The sequence below is a fragment of the Triturus cristatus genome, chromosome 1_2 (assembly GCF_964204655.1).
Source record: "Triturus cristatus chromosome 1_2, aTriCri1.1, whole genome shotgun sequence".
NCBI classification, from domain to species: domain Eukaryota; kingdom Metazoa; phylum Chordata; class Amphibia; order Caudata; family Salamandridae; genus Triturus; species Triturus cristatus.
In genome coordinates, this window is record NC_140580.1 from 873,820,385 (window position 1) to 873,846,048 (window position 25,664).

At 42.7% G+C, this 25,664-nt stretch overlaps 1 protein-coding gene across 7 annotated transcripts in view; it reads right to left on the reverse strand.

Annotated features, from left to right (window-relative positions):
* Nucleotides 1–25,664, reverse strand: part of PLCH2 (phospholipase C eta 2) — a 1,499,317-nt gene that overhangs the window by 509,695 nt on the left and 963,958 nt on the right. For all 7 annotated transcript variants that reach the window (XM_085609277.1, XM_085609254.1, XM_085609273.1 and 4 more), the window contains 2 exons: nucleotides 13,475–13,718; nucleotides 11,468–11,597 (listed from right to left, as the gene is read on the reverse strand). In XM_085609277.1, coding sequence (XP_085465403.1) covers nucleotides 11,468–11,597; nucleotides 13,475–13,718 — 374 coding nt within the window. The remainder of the gene's footprint in view (nucleotides 1–11,467; nucleotides 11,598–13,474; nucleotides 13,719–25,664) is intronic.

A 25,664-nucleotide genomic window follows, 5' to 3' on the forward strand; every position in this document is an offset into this window, starting at 1 on the left:
AGGACTTAAAGATTAACAGAAAGCAAAGGCTACAGCTAGAGGGGATACAGCAGATACACTTCTACTTCCACAGTAAGTGTTACAAGCTGTGGTCACTTTCAGCAAGAAAATAATGAATGGCAAAATAACTTTTTTAGACGAAAAAAGCTAAGGTCTGCCCTAGAAGGCATGGGTGGACTTGGCAACATATGACCAGCGAAATAGTCTTTAAGGCCATTTGCATCATGGAGGTATTGATCATGCTTATGAATGACATCATTACATCAGGTTTTGTGGATTTCTAGAGCTTGAGGTGGGCAAACTCAGTAAAAGCTGGGGTAGGGTCAAGGTAAGCCATACAGTGAAACGAAATCAATTAATGACAGGACTGTGATGGGCAATAAAGGTTAAAGGACAGATTGATTCAAGGCAACACACATAGTGAGTAAAAAGTTTTGATAAAATGGCTAGAAGAGAAGCCACTCAATGGTGGAAAGATTATATTGTACAATAACTTAGTATTTTCTCCCCGAAGCCTGTAGGCAAGGGGCCCATGCCAATGATTTCCAAAGAGGTGCATAGATCAAATGTCCTGCTGCCTTATGCTTTCAGACCTGTCTATCACCATTTTCTTTTGCCCAGCAATTATAATCCAACTACCTGCACTCCATATAAAGGCTGGCAGACATATGTTTTCCTTGAGAAAAAACCTTTCTCCTAAGTTCAAAATCCCAGAGTAGACCACACTGTCTCTCACTACTGACATTGATGTTTGCTTCCGAGACAGCCAAGCCAATGCAGAGAAAAAACACAAGGTGGTTGAGTGATGCCAGAATGTTAAGCAACCGTACAGCAGTTGCTGATTAAAAACAGGTTTTTATTAACACCTAGTTCAAAGGTACTCAGTGTATCAATCTAGGTAACATCTTTTCTGTTTTACCTTTGATTCTTTATGTGTAACAATGTAGTTCCTCATTTCTGTGTGCATAGTTTATTTGCATAACTTTGACCAATGTAAGTTTATTTAATTAAATGACAGTAAATAAAATGTGTGCTATTGCCACAAACAGTCCTCAAAATCACGAATAAAAAAATAAATAAATGAAGAGTACAAATCAAAATACACCTTATATCGCACGCGGACTATCATAAGGTTATTAACATTTCAAATCAAACCTTTAAGACTTGATATCCACAGGATATTGAAAGGTAAGTATTAACCTTCCAGATGACTTTTTCTTAATGTACTCTATGTACGGTTATGTGGCATAAAAATATCTTACTAACGTCAAAAGAGGAACAAAAGATCTTAAAACCTTTCAAAAATCTCCCTCTCTGTGGAACGAGCTGCAGTGCCAAGTCTCAAGCGAAGAGAGTTTTTGTGCCAAAGTTAGAAACATCGAGCAATTGCAAATGTACAGCAAAATCTTTAGAGAACCTGAAGTCAAACAGACTCACCACAGAGCCAATTTAAATTGTTGATTTTTAATTAGACAAAATGGTTGCTAGATTGAGCTTGATTCCCACATGGAGGCTACAGAATCCTCACAAAATGAGGTGAAGCTTTTCAATTGAGATCTGATTGATTTTGTCTTTGAGTGTGCACAGTATTCTGCAAAGACTGCAAAGGCACATTACCTTCCATTCCACTGCCAATATTAATGCTATTATTATTATGACTAATATCAATAATAATGTTGTTATTATTATTATTATTATTATTATTATTATTATTATTATTATCAATAATACTAATGATAATAATAATCATAATAATAATAATAATCGCATTCTTATCAGCAGAGGAGTACCATTACTACTACTAGTAATAATACTAATACTAGTGGCAGTGTTATTATTACTAGTAATTGTTATTATTGTATTTTATTGTTTGTAAAGCCACAACCCCAATAGGACATGCTGGCTCTGTAGAGACATGAGACGCAGTGCACAGAGACCGTGCCCGTAAGGGGTCGGAAGAGCTGCGACAAAGCCAGTCAGATATCAGTGTAACTTGCAGTTGCTAGATTCTGTCAAACCTTCTAGTCCTTCAGAGGCACCAGACTACTGAGAAAGTGTAAAATACAGAACAGTCTATAGACGATACGTTCAGCTAAGCTTTATGTGGTCAACCTGCTACTGTAAGGGACGTTGAATGCTGACACAATACTATGGTACCCGAGCCATTTCCCAGAGGTCAGTTTCAACCTTCTAAGTGCAATACTATTGACAACAGTGCCAGATTCCCTGTAAATTGTCATGCAGTGCAATTACCCTTACACATATTTAATGCTAATGTATAGTCACAGATGCACTACTACTTAACACACTTATCAGATACAAAACTTCTTCCTCTATCAAGCAATCAGATACGAAAGATTGATTTAAACAGAAACATTGACAATATAGTCTTTTCACTTTATAATATACACTTTACGGTGAGCTGTGATTTTATGTTTGTAAAAGTTGGAGAGATCTCTCGTGCACTATGCGTAACATGCTTTTTAAAGATCATGCACCACTTTGTGATTTGCATTTTAGTCTACAGTAGCTATAGTGATCTGTTATGTAGTTTGTTTTGCAAAGATTGTAATTAATCATGCAAATAAAGATTTAATATTATTACTAATAATAATAGTCTTTTCACCATGAATGTTTCCTCCTTCTCACTGGTTTTCAAAAAATGTCTCAATCAAATGTTTCTCCTTTGTTTTAGGGCCAGCACCCAAACATCTTCCATGTTTATACCAATCCACTCTCTCATTTAATCCTCTTAGTTTCATTCTCTCTGGTTCTTATGATGGTCCGGGATATCTCAACCCAGTTTGAGAGACAGTAAGCCTTCTCTTTTCTTATCTGTGTTCATTGTGGACTTTCTATAAAGTTTATTATGACTTTGTTAGTACCATAATTCACATCACTTCCTACTCTCCTTATGACCTTTGTTGGTTGGTTCATATCTCAATTCTCCTTTCTTCATAAGGGGTGATGTCTTAACACTCAACCAATTTTCAGGATATAACTATATAGGTCTAGCAAGTTTCTGTTTCTGTTTGTCACATCCTATGATACTGGCTTTCAAATGCTTGTCAGAAAGGAAATGGATTATTTTCTAACAAGAGAGTCCATTTTGGGGAAAGGGTTAGGAATGGGATTGGGGAGAAAAGTAAGTAAGGGTGCATCATGGATATTTTCCCTTTTCTTGGCTGGCGATCCACTTTAAAAGTGCATGAAAATCATAGCATACCCCTTTTAAATTGCTACTTTACTCAACCTGAAAAACATGTTATTAAAAGGCATTTTTCAGTGTTTGACTTGGCTCTTTTTGCAGGGTCATCCAGAGCTTGTTGCCTTCCTCCTGTATTTTTTCTGAGCTGCTGTTGGTGCTTTTAGGACTCTGGGCACTTTATCACCGCTGATCAGTGATAAAGTGCGTGTGCTCTCTATGGTAAACTTGGTAAGATTGGCCTACACCTGTTTGGCGTATTTAATTTACCTGTCAGTCCCTTGTACAGTGGTATCCCATACACCCAGGGCCAGTAAATTAAATGCTACTGGTGGGCTTGCAGCGCGGCTTGCGCCACCCACCAAAGTAGCCTTTCAAACCTGTCTCAGGCCTCTGCCACTGCAGGGCATGCAAGTGCAGTTTACTGCCGCTGTGACGTGGCACATAAAGTGATTGCCATGTCTGTGTCTCCCCTTTTTCTACATATCAGTCACTCCTAAGGTAGGCCCTAGCTAGCCCTATGGGCAGGGCGCGATGTAGGTAAAAGGTAGGACATGTGCCTCAACTGTGTGGCTTGTCCTGGTAGTGACAAACAGCCTATTTGGTTTCTCACAGCTGTGAGGCTGCCCTCTCATGGGGATTCATTGGGGATTCCCTTTTATATGCTTCAGTGGTAATTCCTGACATGAGAGGGGTACTGTGATCCAAGTTTGGTATGTTCGGAATAGTGGTGATAAATGCTGCGCAGTGGTGTTACCAGCTTTATTATTACTATTTTAGAAATGCCACTTTTAGAAGTAGGCATTTCTGTGTGCTATGTGTCTTTAGTACTCTGCTAGGATGTGTATTGACTGTCTGGCTTTAGAGGGACAGGGGCTGGGGAGGTGCAGTGGCTCCAGAGAGTCTGGATGAGTCAGTGCTAGGCTGAATAGGCCAGGTCTGCATTTGGAGTGGTCGGAGGAGTAGCACCTGCACCTGAATAGGGCTGTGCCTGCCTTCCACAATAATGGCACCACCCCCTTGTGGTGTGTCTGGGGCCAGGGCTTACACTGACAATGGAGGTTGTTGTGCACTTACAAAGTGCCTCCCAGAACTGGTTTGGACTGGGCTCAGAGCCTGTGCTAGGGGATGAACATAGACTGTGGACTATAAGTACTGGGGCTGTGACTCCATGTCTGCTGAACTGTGTTTACTAGGGACCTGGATCTGAAGAGCACTCTGCCAGGAGGAACTGCCTGCTGCTGTCTGCTTCGGGGCTGGAACGGGCTGCCCTCTGCTGGGAGGCCCTGCGTGCTGGCCTGCTTGTGGCCAGCTCTGCCTTGTGGATGCCTGGAAGACGAGTGCTGCCTGCTCCCTGTTTGTGTCTTCCAGGGGGAGACAGGCTGAGTGCTTCATGTTCCTAATTGCCCTGGTGAAGCATGTGTGGAGCACTGTACAGAGACTGGAGAATTTTCCCCCTTCTCCGTCCGTGAGTTGACAGGAAGAGCACAAAGAGGCGCTCTTGTTTGCGACAGTGCGTGGTGAGCGCTATGTTTTGCAGCCCAAGGCAAAAGCCGTTCACAGAACCCAAACGCCGCCGCTCGTCAGCTGAGCGAGCGCCGCAGGAACCTAGAGCATTGCACAGCAACCTAGCTGTCAGAAGTCAGGCAGGTGGAAAGGGTCGCGTGACTGAGCCAGGTAGTAGGCAGGGCCAAGTGGGACCGCGTACCAGAAGGCTGGGCGGAGGAGACGGAGCCGACGGAGACTTCGCTCCATGTCCCGCCGCTGCTGTGCCGTGCAGAAAGAGCCTGGTCGTGGGCGGGGCCGGCAGGAGCAAGAACCGCAGCGCCATCGGCGGCTGCCAGAAGGGAATTCTCAGCGAGAAGGCTGGACCAGCGGGGACTCCTCTTAAAGTCCAGCCGCCGGAGGCGTGGTGCAGACACCTGAACCTCATGGACCCTGTGAAACCGCCCCAGTGAAAACTGGTGAGTGCCTTGGGGACAGGAGTGCCACTTTCAAGGAAGTGGGGCAGTACTGTTGTTTCCCGGCCCCGAGGGATGACCTCACTCAGGTGCTTTCATAACACCGACGTAATTCCCACATATTTTTTATGATATCGCTGCAGCTGTGCTGCATGATCGCGGGCAGCTGCACGTTGACCGGATGTTGGGGTCAGTTTGGAGAGGCCTCACAGGGCCAGGCCGTAGGGCCCCCAGATTCAGAGCTGCCACACAAGTCCTGGCTACACCTGCAGAGTTGGAGTAGAGGTGCCGGTACTTTGGTACCCTACATGTTTTGGGGGCCAGCTGGCCCTCAGGAAGGTATTCGGGCCAGGCATGTTCAGGCCCTGATTACACTGTGGGGCTACATTGCGATATATACTGCAAAGGGAGTCATTTATGTTATGCTCTGATGTAATGATTATGACAGGGCCTGATTGGCTTGATGATTTATGTAATGCCTGTAAATTCATGACGAGTGCCTGGTGGCACAGTGTATATATGCAATGGTGTTCTAATGTGTTTTATGGATAATACAAATGCTATTTTTATATAACCTTGTGTGGAGTTTCTTTTGTGGTGTGCCTAGTGTGTCGCTGCTGTGTGAGTGTGTTGTGCAAACACTTTACACATTACCTCTGGGTCAAGCCTGACTGTTCTGCCAAGCTACCAAGAGGGTGAGCAGGGGTAATCTTCAGTGTGTAACTCCCTTGCCCTGACTAGAGCGGTGGTTTCAGCCTGGCTTAGGCGCATGCCCTAGCCAACCAGAAATCCCATTTCGAACATTCAGGTATAAGTTTCTTAGGAGAAATTTCATACAAATACTAAATTCCATATCATAATATAACAGCTGCTAAGAAATATGGTTAATCTCTACTGACATATGTGCCCTCAGGTGCACAAGGCATGTCCGCGCACAGGGTAGACATATTATAGCTAAGTGGATACCAAGGGAGAGTATGGGTAAGCCAGTGGGTATGAAGTAGAGATGTCTAAGTCACTCCTGGTCTCGATTAGATTTCAGGATAATGGGTATAAGGACACAAATATATAGAAATGTTATTTCCCATATTTTTCCTCTGCAGTTATATTTAGTAATTTGCTATACTGCTTGTGTATTACTGTATGAGTTGTTGCGCAATGAACCTACACATTTCAATTCTCTATGATATGAATCAAACAACAGAGTCAAATGGCACATTCACCTATGCACATAGTTCATCACCATTAAACAATACACAAAATAATCCTTTCTCCTCTTCGCTGACAAACACTACTCCAGACAACCATGAGTCAATGAATGAAAAATCCCTACAACCATGTGGCATGCGTGCCAAGTTTATCAAAGTGCTATGGCTCTAGGCAAGTGATAGAAATATGATGTACAAATATAGGTGTCACAACATGTCCTTCCATGATAAATTGATTTATATTGCCAACTGTGTGTCCTCTCTTATATAGCCATAGGTTCCTTCCTGCTGGCATCGGCCCTCATGCCAGGCAGTGGGTGGTGTTGGAGTTCACCTGCAGAGTAGTGGGTTCATATCCTGAGCTGTTATCCTACTTGGGATTTGTGTACATGTACAAAGCAATACCATGCACAGTTACCACAATTCAATGCTTCACAATTCAATTTACACCACTTTAACAAGCTTTGGAACCCAAAATGCCTTCGTAAATAAAGACTCAAACACAGCACTGGCTGCATTTCACATCTTTATGTAATACATTGATTGTGACTTTGTTACAGCTGGGGCCTGTCTCATGCCAATTTAGTTATTCACATGAGGCTAATGCAGACATATTTAGAAAAGGAAAGAATGGTCATTCATGCAAAACAAATCACAATGTTTTATTTCCACTCACAGCTTCCAGTCCATTCAAATTCTGCACCCTTTCTAAGATGTTGCTTCACATGATAGATTTTTTCAATATTCTGTACAGATTTCCTGTAGGGTTCACTAAGATTTGAAATGAAATGAAACACAGTTCTTATTTGTTTTCTGGTTTTTTTATTTACTTCGTTTCATCAACTAAAATCTCCCTTAAGGTGCACGCCATCCTTCTAATCAATGTGTTACAAATAGGTGTTTATTGAACATTAAATATATTTTTTCTTTTTTGGGGGGAAATCTCTGTTCTTCAAAGTCCATTTTCTTGGTGCAATCTACTTGTATATTATTTTTGCATCTTCCAAAATGCATGACAAGGTCTTTGGACAATAGACTTCTAAAACCATTGAAAATGCACGGGTGTGCACCTTTAGGAGTGTGTAGAAATCTTTGCTTTGGGTGTAATGAAATTTGATTAAATGCCTCAGATAAATCTGAGTAGAGGCGTTGCGGCACCACTCATTGTTGGAACACTTTGCTATATATAGTACTGAATGACATTATGCACAGAGGTTTTTTTTTATTTAATCTCAAGTTGACACACATGCATTGAATTTCTCTTCTTTTCCAAAATCACAACTGGGCCATAAGTTCTATTGTATGAGAAGAACATCACTTCTTTAACTCTTCTCATACCTTGTCTCTTGTACACTTTATGTTCTATGGGTTCTAGCCCTTTCTTCAAACCTTTGCAGTGACCCAAACCATTACCATTCCTACACCTTATCTACAAACCTGGATAACTTCTATCATTAGTCATACTCAACATCTGGTTTCCCTTTGGCACCTTGACACATTGGCATCTTGTTCTCTCCTTTAAGTCGCTTTCTTACTAGTGTTTCTATCCTTAATTGCAACCTTGTCTGCAGATGTACTTACTCATGCTACCTGCTATGCCATCAATTTAGTTTCTTTCTCTTACACATTCAGCTGTGGTTTCAGTACAATACCAATCCTCAATATTTCCTGTACAATTTTATTATTTATCTTCAGCATTAATTGACTTTCTTGTAAGCTCACTAGTTTATATTAATCACTTACAAGTTGCTGCTAATTCCCTCAATAGAGTTATTCTAAAAGCCAATTATGAGCATGTGAAATAGTACTTATGTTGTACTACACCTACTCACACTGCCTTTTTTTTAAATGGCTTCACAATCTTTACACTAACCTTAAATTAATGGTTTCGTTTTGATGGCTTTCGTTTTTTAATGAAAACTCTTTTGGTACACATGAAAACCATTTTCATACGTTTTTATTTACCACACTCAGACAATTCTCAAAGGCATTTAGGAGTATATTAAGTAGTAATCCTGGAGTATTACAACACATATTACAAAAGTAATACTTCAACATCTCACAGATACCTTTGCAAATTGGCCACAAGGATCTTACTAGATCATGCATGTTTTCTTTCTCTCCCTGTACTCCTTTAATAGAATTGTTCTCTTTCCAATGCGAGTGTAAACTATGCATTCATAATTTATGTGGATAGCTGAAACACGTCGACATTTTCTCCCTTCAGAATCTCCTCTAGGCTGGGTAATGTTTCATACATTCTAAACTCTTCAGCCAGTAATGGGTTTAGTAACAATGATTTATTCTGTTCACGTGTGAAACGTTCTCTCCAAGTGACATTAAACACACATTACACATAACTCTCCATTGTTTCCAATGCATCGCTGGATTCTCTGCGATAGTTAACAATTCTGGCGGCGTTGTAAGTGGCTACATTTTTTCTTCTCTCATGGCACTCCACTGAAATGTGTATAAATATTATGCTACCATGCACACACTTTAATACTATACAAGAAGACACTATTTTTGGGAAAATAAACTCCCTCTTTGCACATCAAAAGATGGACAAAACAACCTCCCATAATCATACAATACATTAGTTTACAATACCGAATATGTATATATCCACTACAACTACTGGCGTGACTTCGTGTTTCTAATAGTATATTATGTGTGTAGTCTCTCTGCTTCTGTTTCCAATTCAAATTGCTAATATTTGAAAATTATATAAATAACAGAGCTTGTCCCTGAGAAGCCCTGAGCATACAAACAAGACTCTGTGATGACCTGACATGACATACCTGTTGCAGACAAGAAATATTTGGTAAAATGCGTTCATTGATCACTAAGAAAGGTCAACACAAAGATCTTGTACAAATCCAAACGTGGGTGCAAACTCACATTTGCACCAGGATGGCTATTATAATTTGTATGATAATAGCCCACTCTGCGGTTGTTTGGCAACACAATTTGTGTATGATAAAACAGCACACGTTACATGCTTGCACCCCTAAGAACGGGGGGAAATACACACTACTAGCACAAAAATCGGAATGGTGATATATTTGTGCACCAATTAAGAAACAACCTTGTGGTATGGGCATTTACTGGATATCAAAAACACTTCTAGAAAAATAGGGTCTAAGGGAAATTATTTATCGACCTGCCCAAGTTCCAATCCCCACTACTAACTTAATTACACACACAAGAAGAACTGGGGGTCTAATATCAGACAGCACAGAAGAAAAAAGAGAAGAATGTTTTTTCACAGAATCAACACAACCAGTCCCAGAGCAGAGCATGGATTTCCATCAATCTTACTCTTGAAATGGAGCATGGATTCTCATCAATCTAGCTCTCTTGATCATTTATATCATGTGGTCATCCATCCAGTACCGGAGGTCTGTCTTTTGATCACAGAGACAGCCTCACTGGAAAAGAGCTCTACTGCTCAATTGGGCTGGTGGGTAATGACCTCACATAAAGAAAAAGAGATAGTTGTGTCCATGATGGATAATCCTGTACGGTGCAGTGCAAAGAAGTGAGTGAAAGCTAAAAAAAGGTTGTGCTGAGAGAGAAATGTTAAGTGTTATATCTACTCTTCACACCTTTATTAAAAATAGTGCCAAAAAACTATAGCAGTACTTACTAGTGACTGCTATTGGTAGGTCAACATGTTTCAGCCATCCGGGTATACTACCCACGGCTTTCTTCAGGACCTGTATATGTCTAAACCATGCTACTACAACCAGTGCTTCCACTGCCTATAGTGAAGTGTAAAGCAAAAAATGCAAACAAAATGCGATAAACAATTCAAGGTTGGAATCAATTCAACCTCAATAGGTTCCAATCCTCTGGATCACAGGGTGCAAAAATCACCCAACGTAATCTGGGATTACACCTCACCTACCCTGGAACCTGTCTCAGGTGAATGAGGCCCCGCTCTGTCCGTCGTTGCCTCAGGTCTCTTCTGAACAGGGTGGGAGGCCACTGGATAGACAATTTTCCTGTTGGCATTGCATATACAGTGCAATGAAGCCCAAAAAGTGTTTCTTATTGAAGAACACTTTTTGAAATACTGTTAATCGGCGCCGGTTGTAGACTGAGTGTGCACAGTACTGTAATATCTGTCCATCCTAACTTCAAGAAAGGGCTGCTCTTTTCAACCACACTGTTTCCCTTTAATACAAGCAAGATCTAATTCTCAGATTGAAACAAGTATGCCTTTTCCGATCCACCCCTCCGTGAATCAAACTGTGTGCACAGACTTGCACACTTGTGATGTGAATAACATACACCTCCTGCCAACTGCTAAGCTTCACACATGACAAAAATGTTCAAATACAGTAATGTTGTGATTAGGAGACCACAATCTCCACCTTCAAAACTTCTGTTGTGTTTGGATACTGTCATGATTTATATAGCACGAAAGGTAGGGCTGTCATCCATAGCACCAAGTATGCCCAGTGTAAAGCCAGGGTGTTTCACCTCATGCGGTTCATGCAACTGATGTCCACTATAATGCCAGGTATGCACATCACAGTGGCTGGGAGGCTCACCAAGTGCAAGGAAGATTCTCCTGAGGTGAGTGGGGCTGCAGTCTTTCTCAGTGCTAATTACACACAGACACAGACACACACACACTCACACCCTAATAGACACACACAATTAGCACAGACACAGAGGGCTTGATTTAGATCACAACGGTGAAGGATATCCTGTCCGCTGAAATGTAAACGGATATCCCATCCGCTGAAATATAAATCTCATAGGATGTAATGGGATTTATATTTCGGCGGACGGGTTATCCGTCACCGTTGTGACAGAGTAACCCATCCGCCCAGATTTAAATCAGGGCCAGTATTTCCTATCTTGACTCAATCTTTTCCCAGACCCTCTATCCTTCATCTCACTTACATTTGCTTCATGGGGGGGTGGGGCATGCCGCCCTCATCTGTTGCTCCGGGCAGCCAAACAAAGGACATGGATCTCTTCATTCCACTTCTATTGTTGACAACTCAATTAGTAGGCCTCTTGTCTTGTAGAAGTGTACATTTTTTAACTGAATCATAACAAGCATCAAAGACCCTTACCTTGAACATTTGCTTGACTTTCTGGCGAGGGAGATTAACGTTTAGCTTGTGCATAAGCTGCAGTACTTCATTGATGCTGAGGTTGCTGTCACCGTTTTTGTCGGCTTCATCAAATGTTTGCTTCAACCACATTTAACTGAGGTTAAGGAAGACAAGAAATTGAAGTTCCACTCTAAACATCATACAATATCCACTAAACATCATACAATATCCATTCACAAATGCTCTATGTTGTGTCTATCATACACCAAAGGACAGATGTCTATGATATTTTTCCCAAAACTGAATCAAGGACCTCATTTTGAAACCAGCCGTGATACCGTTGTTTGTTAAGAACAATGCATCTAGCCTTAGATAAAGGATTTGCCAATGTAAAATGGCGTCCCTCATGCACCCAGAAAGGTTGACCTACAAAATATCCTTAATTCTCTGGTTAGTGTGCACATCTTGAGATGTGGAAATGTAAAATCTGATTCTTTCGTTTTTTAATTAAGCTGTGCCTCATCCATTTTCACCCCTGCCCTGTTTTCAGCCTGGCTCTATCCTTGACACCTCACCTGCATCAACATTGGTAAAGAATCTAGATTGGGACATTGTAGGCTGTGTAAACATGCAAAGTCACCACAAACAAACAGCTGATGTCTGCACTGTGTTTTCTAAACAATGGTAAAGCCTTAGATAAAGTTTGTTCAGATAGCCTATCTTGTTGTGTAGCTTCAGGACGCAACAGTTACACAAGACACCAAGGTTGTTGATTCTTACCGATTGTCTCATTTGTGTGTTCTTCCCAAAGCTCTATTTACTTGTGGGCGTCCCTTGTCTGTGATCTTTGCTATAAAAACCCATGTAACCATCGTTCAGGGTGCCGTCTCCTTGAGTATCTCTATGGTACTTGTCGGATGGAGTCCCATTCATGAATGCTTAATAAATTACCTATAGTTTGAACTTCGCAACAGTGTCGATTCCTCCTTCCTTGTTAAGAACCTGTGGACGAAGTTGTGACCCTGTACCAGCAGATTAAAAGTAATCTGCTCCACAGACACACAAGGAGCCCTACTGGTTAAACTGTAAGTTTATTTACATTTAGGTTGCATTTTTAGTCATAGGGCCTGATTTAGAGATTGGTGGAGTGGATGGGATACTCCATCATAAACATTTCAATGTATCACAAGTGCATTTTATCCTATAGCATTTGCAATATGGTGGATGGGATATCCATCACATTTATAATAGAGTATCCCATTCGCCAAATTCATAAGCATTCCTCCAGAAATGAGACGATAGTCATTAGGAAGCAGCAGAATTGTGGATTCACTACACCTTAAACCAGTTCACATTGTGGTATATTGATAAAGGTGAACTTCAACACACATATAAAAACATATTTTTGCTTTACAGCTTACAACAAGGAATGACACCTACACTAATGCGAAGTCTAGTAAGAGAAAGAAAATAAAGAATGCCTGGAGGCAAAGCCAGGCTACTGTACTTAGGTCGGGTTAGAAGGGCGAGTCAGCTGGTAATGACACCCCCTAGCTTAGCCTGAAGTCAAGAGTTGGATGCCACCTCTTTAGACAATTGAGATATGATGCAGAGATAAATAAATACTCAAATACATATTACAGTTGGCACTCTTAAATGATTCTGTGTATGGCTCAGAGAGGCCTATGATGCTCATTTAAAGTTCAGCAGATGTGCAGAACCTGCCAAAAACTGGTTGATGCCCCATCAGCCAAACTTGTAGTGCACCTGACTCATTTAGAGATAGGCAATGCACCATGTTTCCAGGGGGTGTTGCACCCTCAGATTGCTCTACTGTCTGAAACCTTTAACCAAGGGCCCCCCATGTGCAACAGGCAAGAAGGTCTGTTCTATGAAGGGTGGTCCTTCTGAGGTGCATTTTTCTTGTTTAGGACCACCAGGGAATGTCTGGGGCATACTCTAAAATGGGGTGATAGTCAAAAATGGAGTCCTTTCCAAGACTCATCTCCCATCATCAAAGGATATTGGTCCCGTGTTCTCTGGCGCTTGGACAAGCTGTCCTCATCGCTTATACCCGCCATTAGGTACTTGAGTCCGGTGATCCATGTCCTTGCCTCTTCCCCACTGGAGGACACCAGATCCAGAGATTCCATGTGATCTCCATAGTAGATGCTGAAGCAGCAGTTGGGATCGAAGCTGCCATCTGCGTAGCGCTGGAATATCTCAGATTGCTTCCCTTCGCATACTTCCTGGATGGAATCGATGGAAACTGACAGAAAAAAAGTGGGACAACATTACCATCAGAAGACAATAACTAAGTATGATTTTGAGTTAATTGTGAAGCTAGGGGCACCATCGTTCATTGTAATTCAGACTCAACCAAAGGCATATTAAAACTTCTAGATTTATGTACTCAACATGGACTGTGCTATATTTTCTTTAGTTTGCTACTTCCCTTTTTTAATGACCATTCAGTACCAAAGAAGCTAGGTCTCATCAAGGTTACAGGTAGATTGGTTCTTTCCTTATTTAAACTCCATCTGCCCTACTACATCGGGCATCCTCTGGAGCCCTCTGATAAGCAAGGGCTTGAACACTCGCCTCTTGTGATGCCAATCAGCAGTGGCCTTCAGTTAAAGGGGGGCCTTTTTACATGAAAGGATCAAAGGTGGCACAATTACATCACGTGTTCAAAATTAGACCAATAATAACATGCAGCAGAATCACTCACTTGCAATTTTATAGGTAAAGCTACTTAAGAAAGCATTTCCACAGTTTTGGGGATTTCATGACCTGGGTGGCTATTAACCACTCACCCTGAAAAAAGACAATCCTGTGAAGGTTGACAATTTGGGTAAGATTGTGTAAGGGAACTCATAAGTTACACAGTAAGAGTAGTGGATTGGAAATTTATTGAAATTGGTACAACAACACGCGTAGCTTAAAAATGGAAGCTCATGATTAGCATTCGGTTGCGTGGGCACTCAAATAATGTAATGCAGCACAAAAGGCAACACCAATAACCTTTCTAGTACAAAATGTATTTTGCGTTAAAAAGTTGACCGAACCTTCAACGCCAAATGGCTTTGCGTTGCTTAATGGTGAATGCAAAGAGAGCGTAATGGGTGGGAACATCAGAACGAACAACGCTGGAATTCCTGGGAAGCCAGTTCTGCTAGTGACATGACCGGATTTTGTGGAAACCTAATGATAAATTAAACAAACTGGGCCCAACTCTTTACAAATATGGCAGATGCACAATGTCTTAACTTTTGTGAAATGCAGCCTCAATTGATCCCACATTGCGACCAGCTGATCTGATAATCAGACCAAAATAGAAAAGATGTTGAAAAGAGTGGATCCCCTGGTTTTCCATGAAGAATCAGTGGTGTTTTTAAATGTCAGGCGCCCAAATACTGCAGGGCCCCCCTCGCAGCATATGAACAGATTATATTCGAAATGTTATTTTCACCTGAAAGTGTTGTGACAAACTTCACAATCTCATAACGATATCATGTTTGACTCATTTGTATAACTTCGAATATGGTAAAAAGAATTCTGCATAACAATGTTTTGGGGGATATTTTTCCGGCAATAAATATTTTTCAAAAGATTTGGGGTGATATTTACAATAAAATGTTGGCGCGTGGTGTTACGCCTAAATTGGTAAAGCCACGCTTTGACATTTTTAAAACGCAGGGATGAGATGTACTTACAAAAATACGGCACACCCCTGCATTTCCCCTAGCGCTGGTGCTAAAAAAGCTGCCTTGCACCAGCGCAGGCACCCTTGCGCAATGTTGCAAGTAAGGGACACCTTTCTGCACATAAACAATCTTTAAAGGCGATTTGCTGTTTCTAGGTGTGCTGAAGAATGAAGAACAAAATGAAAGAGCAAAATATGACAAGAAATCATTAATTTCTCCGTGTATTGCCATCCTAAATCCAGGTTTTACCTGGTCTTAGTTTTTGGCGCAGCCCTATCCTTGTACATATGGAGCAGCATCAAAAAGCTATGGGTGTTGGAGTGGAATTGCCACCGCAACACCCATTGCCCACCCCTTCGCTGCAGCCGCCTGCAGCGGAAAGGGGCATATTTGCAAAGTGACGTTCAACCACGTTAAGTGGCTTAATGCCACCTTGTAAATATGGGGTATGGAGCAATGCCACCGGAGCGCCAGGAAAGTGACTCTCCGGTGGCGATAGAGGCTTGTAAATATGCCCCTTGGTCTGCAAAGAAGTAGGTTTGTTGGAGTAGAGGGAATCAAACACAGTCTTTTTCCTGAACATTTTGCTCCCACTTTTTTTTTTAACCTTTGTGAATTTTGTAAAAACTACTTCAAAGAAATGAAAAGACCAATTTTGCATAGGGCAAGCACCTAAGTGTAATAAGGAGCAGCACATATGAAACATAACAACATGTGCAATGATACACAGATTTCCAGGTTCATTTGATGTTTGAACTTGGCTGATACATAAACCATGGTACTTGCAGAGCGCCAGTAAGGCCCGGGCCACGCCTTGTTTTGGCAATAGCCACACAGTATGATTTTACAAGCTGAGAATCCAAATGGAACTCATTTGCAGAGTAGGTAACCGGGTAACAGGGACCCTGGCTTCGAACCGCCCCTCTTGACCTACCTTGGAGACCGCTGGCTTAAAGATGAAAAATGGTCAGCGTACCGTGCCTGATAGCAACAGCGCCGAGATGAGTCATGTAAGCGGCTTAAGCCTTCTCAGCCCCTGTAGCTGCCACGTTGTCGCAGACATGATCCCAGGGCCATGGACTGTCGAAACAATCAACTCCAGCTACCCAGACCCAACAGAGGAAAGCTTCTGATTTTCAACAAATTACATTAATTTTGATTCCTAAATCCCCCAAGGCCAGCGCTCTGTTCTCAGCTGCTTGTCCAGTCTTTCATCTGGGAAGAGACAAGCAATGTCCCAGCGTGAAACATGGTATCCCGGGTAAGAGGAGGGGCCAGTTTACCCATTGGCTATTTGGGCATCGCCATCTTTGTCTTCAGGTTAAACATGGCAATATTATAAGCACCATGTCAACTTTGTTAATTGAGCACTTGCTAAATGTAATGATATTGCTGTATATGGCTTCCATAGCAAGACATTGGCGTGACTAACTCGATCGGAATGCTGTGATGTCACAACAGTGGTTAACCAAAGTGGTGAACCACTGTTGTGAAGTGATACAGAGGAAGCGCTCACTTCCCCTTTGTGCTGATGCCTCACCTCGGTTTCAAGAGCCAAAACTCAGCATCGGAGTCGTGGTTGGCATTCTCACCAGCCTTCGCCTGGCTCTCACTGGTCTCCATAGACTAAGGGAGGTGGGAGAATGCAGGCGGCGCACTCCCGACACCACCTGCCTTCAGCCCTGTTGGTGCAGAACCATGCAGGCACACGGTGAGAGGGCAAAGAAGCCACAGTCACAAGTGGCTCTCATAGAGCCACTGGCACAGCAGTGTCGGCTCTCTTCTCTCACTGTGAGAGCATAAAGTGTGGATTTGGGGTGGGAGTGATGGGAGTCTTCACAGGGTTCTGAGGGTGGGTGACAGGCAGTGGCATCTGGCATGGCTGGAGGGTGGCGGTGCAGGGTGGCGGGGTGGGGGAGGAGAATTGTAAAAAAGAATGTGGAAAAAACCGTGCCTCCTCGCAGCGTCTCTCCTCCGTCGTCGCTGTGTCACTCTCCTTCTTCTTGCTGCATCTCTCCCAGCCAGGAAGCACATCCTGGCTCCCCTGACCAATCACAACGTGGCAATGCAGCATTGTGATTGGTCTGAGCACCGTGGTTTGGCGCTCAGTAAGGGAATGGTAGCCTGTGCACGTTCTCCATCTAGGCCGTGATGCAGACTGGGGGGAGAATATGCAAAGTATGCATGACTGTTTGGCCAGCCCAAGAGGGCTGGCCAATTACTCCTTGCGCACTTACAGTGTGCCCACCATTCCCCCCTCCCCCTGCTCTGAGAGCAGAGCAGCCCTGCCTCACCCCGCAAAGACACCCAGCAGGAACAAATCAAATGATAAAAACAAAAAGTTATTGTCATTTTATTTTTCCTTTATTTCCATTGGGGCAGCGGAGGGGCAACCACTGATAATAGGACACCAGGTTATTTTTATTTCAATTTGGGTAGGGGGCATGGATCGAAATTTGAGAGTAGTGGGGATTCAGAGCAGAGAAACATATTTTTTATGGTCCATTACATTTAAAGGGGGGGGGGGGGGGTTGAGGATGGCACATTCACCATTTGGTGTGGTGGCTGGCAGAAGGCCAAGCATTGTTTAAAAATTAGACAGGGATACTAAGTATTTATTTTTATTTTTTATATTTGATTTGGGAACTTGTGGGTGTGTAAGTCAAGGGCGGTGTGGGCAAGCGGCAGCGGCAACACTATTTATGTACACATTTTGACTGCTCTGTCCCTGAGTATAGGCTGGAAGCAGGGCAGATTATTTGGGTGCCCATATACAGCATAACGCAGCAGACTTATAAACTGTGAATAACAGGAAGGTTATTCACCTCAGGGTTCTGAGTGACACGATAGAAAGTTCGAGCTTCGCGATCCTTGTCTGTTTCATGTCACTCACAACCAGTTCTGCATTTTTCACAGTTACCCATCTATAACTGTATATATAAATTCAACACCAAGCACATTGCCATTATATCCCTTTCATGCTTCAGTGTTTCTATATCTCAGCACTATAAATATGAGGTGGTGATATTACTTATTTTACCCTACTCAAATAACTCACCTCACAAAGACTGAAGTCTGCGGTGGAAGTCGTGGGTATTAACTCTGCGACCTTCAGTTCACAGCAGATGTTGGCAAGGAGCATTCATTTCACCAGGCCATTTAACTGGCTTAATATGCTAGAATTAATTATGGGCCGTCTGTCTGCAGTGGACGTCACAGACGGAGAAGTAAATTTAGGTTACGTTGGGATATAGAACCTTTGTCGATCATGGTTTCAGTCTGACAGTCCTAGACACAGATGCTGGTTCCTGATGGGTTTGTAATAGGTGCCCTTGCCTAACCCCCAAAGGCACTGATGTACAAGGGAGTGTTCGCACAGCCCGGCAGTGGGCACCCAGTGCATCAGTGCATGGGAGTGTGAGAAGGCCTCCCTACAAGCAGATGGCTTCATGTGTAATGCAGGTGCAAACAGGGTCGGACCCAGGCAGAAAACAGGAGCAGGCACCAAAATAAAAGTGCCCCCATTGGTGAATTAGATAGCTAAAGAAAAGTGACTTATGTCTGCAAATTGGGGCAATTTTGAATTTATAAAGACCTCTTCATAAGTGTTTTACAATTTATAGAAGACTTCTTGGATTTGAACTTCCTGCAGGCAATGTTTGTTTTATTATCAGGGAAATCAACAGTAAAAACTGGAGCAAAATACTATAAAACAGGCCCACAAACAGCCAAAAAGAATCCCACACACATACCTTTTAGACCAGTATATGCCTGATTGCCCTATAGGCCAGCCTGACCCTGGGGCCACAGGAGACTGTGATAGTGTTTCCCACTTGATTGTAGTAGGTCTGTCCAAAATATTTCTGGGACTTCCTGTTGGACCTTTGTTGTGAGGTTATGTCTGGTCTTTACTCTAGGGCTAGGGGCATATAGAAACTACTGGGACATGCAACTGTTTGGTACTGGTGTTTCTCCTCAATGCCCCCAGATATGGTTGATCCCAAAATGTAGCCAAGATTGTTAGGTTGAGAATATAAAAATAATAGTAGATCTATGCTAGGGGTTCGCTATCCTGCAATGGTATAAATTTACAATTTTTTTTATTTCCAATTTTTTCATGGTTAAGCCTAGACGTAGTTTTCCAGACATGTGTATGGAAAGTTTTGCAATGACAGTTTTTACACAAGCAAATACACACATACATATTTGTGCATGCAAAAATCTGGCACGTGGCACTGTGGGTTCCATTTTTTGTCCCCCGAGTGGAATACATTTTCCCTCTGGAGAACCCACTTTCCTAAACCTCCTGCAATCTTGAGAGTGGTCACTTCCCTTCCTGGAGAGAAATGTTTGCTGCCTTTGCCTGATGCTAATTTGCCACCTTTTACAGGGTGGGAAGCGATCAGGCAGGAGAACATGAATACATTTTTCAATGGTCTACCAGTGCCTCATGAAGACAACCTTGACGCACGGATCATGCGTAAAGAGTCATGTTGGATTTCAGGGATCGGTGTTTGGAAACCATCAAGTTGCACTGGACATTTTAGGTGCCCTTAAAGTACTGGCATCTTCATGGTCCTGTGTCTCAGAATAATCAGTTGAAATTGATTTAGTGCATCAGAGATTGAGGGAGCCTGGGAGGCCAGTTTGCAAGGTCAACTGCAGAAGTATTTAGCTCAGATATTCTTGAATACCAATGGTTGCAATAAAAAAAGAATTGTAACAGGCTTGGGACAGCACAGAGGCCAGAGGGAGTAGTCTCATGTCAAGGTCCTGTGGGGACAACAGCATTACATCTTTGCCCTTAAAGGTCTCTTTGAAGTTTAAGGGTTTTCTACACACCATCGCATCCATCAGGGAAGGATCGCGACCCCTAGGATACAGATCCAGCAGAATAGAGACACATGAGGTGATTGAGCAGAGGATGATGGAGGCTTATTTTTGAAGATAATAACAGGATTATTTTATTTCAGCAAGTAGCGCAAGCATGATGGTCACAGTCCCTCCTGCAGGATTGGCTGATCTGCATGTTTAGGTCACTATTGTAGTGTTTCTTTGGAACACTGGATCCACTTCTTCCACTGCCACTTGTCCTTCGTTCAGGCAAGGTATTACCCAATCTCTTAATGGCAGACACATAGCCATGCACAGTTTTTTTTGTCCTACTGCTGCTTTGGTCACCTCAGACAACTGCTCAAAGAGGTATAACAACTGTCAGGGAGTCTTTAAGGCAGGACGTCATCCAATTTTGGCCTTAATTTGAGTGAGACAGGCCACACACCGACCGAAGTCCATAAGAGCCACAGTACAGGTCCCACATGGCAAGTGGAGGGTCAATGCTTCATGTTGCACTGGGCATACTGGTCCAGAATATCTTCAGTTTTGGGGCAGAGGTGGGCAGCGGCCCAGCTCCAATATGGACCGTGCTAGTTTTAAGAACAGATGGATCATCAGGCTTCTCCCTAAGCTCGTCAACCAAGTTCAGTTTAAAGAGCAGTTGGGTATTGATTCCGGCACAATATAAAAAAAGCTTCTCTCTTGTGCAGGCTATAAAGTGGTGGCGAGAGGGCCACCAATAACAAAGGGGGAAATGGCTGGGATGAAGGGAAGGTCAAATGCATCACTGGCCCTTGCAGAAGGAACCATGCAACAAAGCCACAACAGAGGGACACACACAGGGAGGTGGGTGACTCTGCGGTGGGGAAACACTGCCTTGTGCACACATCCCTGCTAACAACTCAGGAATGTCGCATACTCCATAACAACACACACTGTATAAGGATTAGAGTCAATGTAAAAGGGACCACACAGAATTTACATACACTGAGTAGTAGAGGAAAAGGTTCCATCACAAAACAGTCACACTACTGCCAACCTCACACTGCCTTCAGCTCTCTGGATTGACTAGATATTGACCGAAAGAAGGGCCGCCTTGGTTCCAAGAGAGTTTAAGCCTGTCTGGTGGCACACCTGAGCAGACACCTGGTTTATGTCTGGACGATGGATCACCAAGTGAAAAACACTGCAACCAGGAAACATCCCAGCGGGAGGGAGAAAAGTGCATGATGGGAAATTGCAACACGAAGCACAGAATGTTTATACATACAGCTAATCTATTATGGTATCATTTTTACATTTATGAGGATATTAACTACTTTTAGGGTCCTAAGGCTCGCTGTTTCCTTGATTGTCAGTCCTTTAGCCGGTTCTGTTATTCCTAAAAGCTTAACACCACTTCGGATCTAAGATCACCTTTCGGATTTTCATCTGGGTTCTCTGGAGAATTTCCCAGTGAACTTTCTTTTTTGTTTTTGTAGGTTAGTATTAGTAAGTAGTTTGTCTGGCTTTATTATTACCATTTACTGTATTGTTTTTGTTGTGACTCAGCTAAAATTGCCATTTACCAGTTCGAAATTTGGAATGGCATCAGAATGAAATGCATTGGTGTTAAGTACATGTTGGATTGTTTTATACACATTTATTTCTAATTTCGGTGGGATACATTCCCACACCGTGCCATCTGGCTAGTATTTGTGTTTACTCCGTCGTTTGCTACTATCTAGCTGTAGTGGCATGTTGGCTGCAAACTGTGAACCTAACACCTGCAATGTTTACAGTCATTAATATGTCAAGTTACATTTTAAAGTGTAGCACATATATAATTCAACAACTGTTTCTGCTTAAAGGGGCAACAGAGATCTCTCTACGGACTGTAAAATCAAAAAAACATAAAGCCATTGTAAGAAATTAATTCTTTAAACAAGATAACCTTTTAAGAAAATGCAGACTTGCCTATGGCTAGCAAAGAACCTTTAATTCTCTAAGTAGCTTGTAATTTATTTCAATTGGATGGTTCTTTCAGAGCGGCGGGTGTCTCCTGTTCTCCGACTCTTAATAGCGTCATTGGTTTGCAGACAAAGCAACGTGGAGAGAATATGTACCTTCCCGGCGCAGTGCGCGGCGAGACGGCAGGCAGCCATCCGTGACCCACATCAATCCTGACGCGAGATGATTGGATGGCACGGAGAAATGTATCCTTTGCAGCCGTGACTCATGTTAGGGAAAAATAAAATTATCACCCAACATGAAGATTGTGATTTCCCGTGCATAGCCTCGGTAAATCATTTTATGAATTCCCCACTGAATAAAAGAGTGTTAGAAAGCATGCTATGAGGCGAATGGATTCAGGACTTGTGCAGAGACCTGCAGCTCTGTTCTCACCAAGGTAGTCAGCTCGTCAATGAAAACAGCTTGACTTCCGGGTCCTGTTGGGGGGTGGTGGGGTGCTCAAAATTAGTATTCGGCCTGCATAATTGGATAAGAGTCATGATTTTGCAATCCTATGAAATTGCAAAATTATGTCTTTTGTGTTTTTTTAAATACACCTTGGCAAAATTCTCCTGTTGTATGGGGAATGCTCATTTAAGAAGTTAGGGGCATATGTGTAAAAACATTATGCAGCACAGCGAGCCACATTACTGTGCTGTTTGTTAGGGACAGGGCAGGAATGCGCCTTATTTCCCACTATAGGGCGCATTCCTGTCTTTTCCCTGCACTGTTCACAATGTGCTGCCTTGCTTGTAAGCAGGATTGTTTTTGTGCAGGAAGGGGCACCTTCCTACACAAAAACAATCCCCTGAGACATTTTCTTCTTTCTATGTGTGCTGCACAATATTGATATTTCTTTGTGTGCTGAAGAATAGATATATTTCTGCTCGTTGCGCCTCCCCTGGGGATGGGTAGCATTTTGACCCACTTCTAAGTCAACCAGTAATGGTAAATCTGGGAATGCACCAGAATCCATGGGTGGATGCGTGAGAACACCCAAGCTCCACCCATGGAACGCCTCTCTGCGTTAGAGTAACACAGAGCAGCGGTTTGCGCTGGCTATGCCAGATTTATGAAGCCACTCAGGGCCACACAAGGAGGCCTTGCATGGCTTGATAAATCTAACTTAAGAGTTGCGTCACTCTTGCACTGACAAATGTGGTCCTTAAATAGCTTTTGTATTCTTAGAAAAATTAGGACGAATCTCTAAGTACTTTTTCACTTTTTATTTCTGAGGAAAAAGAATCAAAACAAGAATTTTGCAAAATATGCAAAAGCCAAATCCCAAATTTTGTATGTATTTGGTCTGGATGTTAAACTAAGGTTAGGCCCTGTTTCAGCACAGAAGATGGTAAAACGTTTTCAGAGAAAGGCACAGGGTATTGAGGCAGCCCATTAAACTTGGTTTACAGATAATCAACAAATAATTTTTGGTGATTCAGAGCAAATTGTGCCTAGGCTGTGTCTCCTTCTTTGGTGCTCATGGTGAACTTTCACTTTGTATTTGGACTGGCACCTCTGCAACTCTAAGAAACAGCCACCCAAACCACCAACAATCAACTTATGAAATATTAGGCCTGGGGTTGTCTAAAAGGTTATTAACAGTTCTTCAGACTTTTAGGTCTTTTGACAGCAATAAAGTAGGACACCAACTACCAGGAATGGACACAATGAAATGCACTCTCTTGACTACCTCGGTTATTGGTAATTTAATTGATTTACTTTTTACTTACTAGACTTCAAAGCGACTCCCCACTTAATAAGGGGTTAGGAGCAGCCATACTTGATGCTGTGAGATTCATTTCAGAGCATTGCTTTACACAATTGTCTCCTGCTCAATCCATACAAATTAGGTACTTCGACAGAACTTTTTAAGGAGTATGTTAATATTACAAAAATCACGAAAATAGAATCCAGGGTGCTTCACTGCTCAATGCCAACATTGGCACTCCAGAGATGTCCTCACACATGACATCATTGATCTTAATGGGTTGAGGTCATTGATAGCACCACTGATGACATCCTAAATGAGTGGCACGAGATTACCATGAAGTTTAAATGTCACTCCCATTTCACTACTATTTCCCTGAACTGCCCTTCATTTAAGAATGATGTGCCTGGAGCAGTGCTTAATTTGAACAGGAGGTTTCCAGTGCTCGGCACCAGCCCTTAATTTTCAGGACCGGCACTTAATTGTTGACACCGGCGCTTATGACAGCTGCCACATGGTGGCGCTGTTTGCATAATTTAGAGATGAGCAAAATAGCAATTGTTTATTAATTTAGTATGCATTAAAAAACTAATTCCTGTCGCCCAAGCAATATTCATAGGTTTGGGTGCCTGGAATAGGCTGAATTGTCACACATCAGTGTGCTGGTTTGTAGTTGTGTCGGTACTGTCATTGGCAACACTGGCAATGGGTGGCGCAAGCTGCAGAGGCCTCCTGACCAGAGCCCTGGCAATTATTCTTTTACTAATTAAGCACTGGCCTGGAGGCAGGTTCAATCACAGCAGCCATCGCAGAGTAAGGCACACGTGGGAGGAGGCGAGAGGCCCGTGGGTGCTTGACCTAGAGATGAGTGACAGAAGAGGACGAGATGTCTTTGTGCACGAAGACACAGACCTGACAGATGTCACTGATTCTCATCAAGCATATCCCCACCACTTTCTTGAGGACCAGAAATGAAAATTGAAATACTATTGAAAAAATGGTTAAGTAGAATGAAAAGTAGCGCGACAGGGGATCATGGATGGAGGCGAAGCACTTGTCCACGAGCAGTGTGATGACTCTGGAGTGTCAGTGTGCATCAGACGATGAAGAAGTGATCTCTATAACCCCTAAACGCAGAAATGTCAGCTCTGACACTAACAAATAGAGGTGCTAGACAAAGCAGAAAAGACAAGGCATCCTGGGTGACATGAATCCAGTGGTGACAGGACCCCATCTGGACTGGATCCATCCCAAGGCCACGCAGAGCAGAGCGACAGGAAATCCCAAAGTGGCTACACGGCCTTCAGACTAGGGGTGTGAGAAATTTGTGCAATTTGCTTTTGCGTAATTTTGCAAAATTCGGGAAAAAACGAGGTGAAATGACACTTATTTACGAAAAATGCAACGCAGCATTTGATGCTATATTTTAGCTCAAAATGCGCCCTTGCATCCATTTTTGATGCAAGGATGTATTTTGCGCTAAAGAGCACAAAAAGACGCAAACAACAGCTGCTTGCGTTATGCTGTGCTCTTGGGCTAAACTTTACAGCAAAGGATACCAAATGGCATGATGTGGCGTAATACTGTAAATTCGGGAATTTTCCATAACATAAGAAAAACAAAATTACCAAACATACCCGAAATTACATTGGTGTAATAAAAATGTCACCCAGGCCTACTCCACGCTACCAATGTTTTAACTCTTTTTCACCTGCCTCAGAAAAAGATCATTCTGGAGAAGGGAGGGGCCAAGATTGTGGCGAGCACTGCGAGGAGCGGGAGTAAACAATTACCTCGAAGCATCTATTCGCCCCCTCACAAACAAGACTTGACTGACTTCATCCATCCGTGCCCTGATCCTTAAATGCCTGCGGGCATTTCTGAGGCATCAGTCCTTTGTTGCGGAAGCATACATCAATTTATGTCAATGGGCGTTCCATATACGGCATTTACCCCAACGCACAGTGCC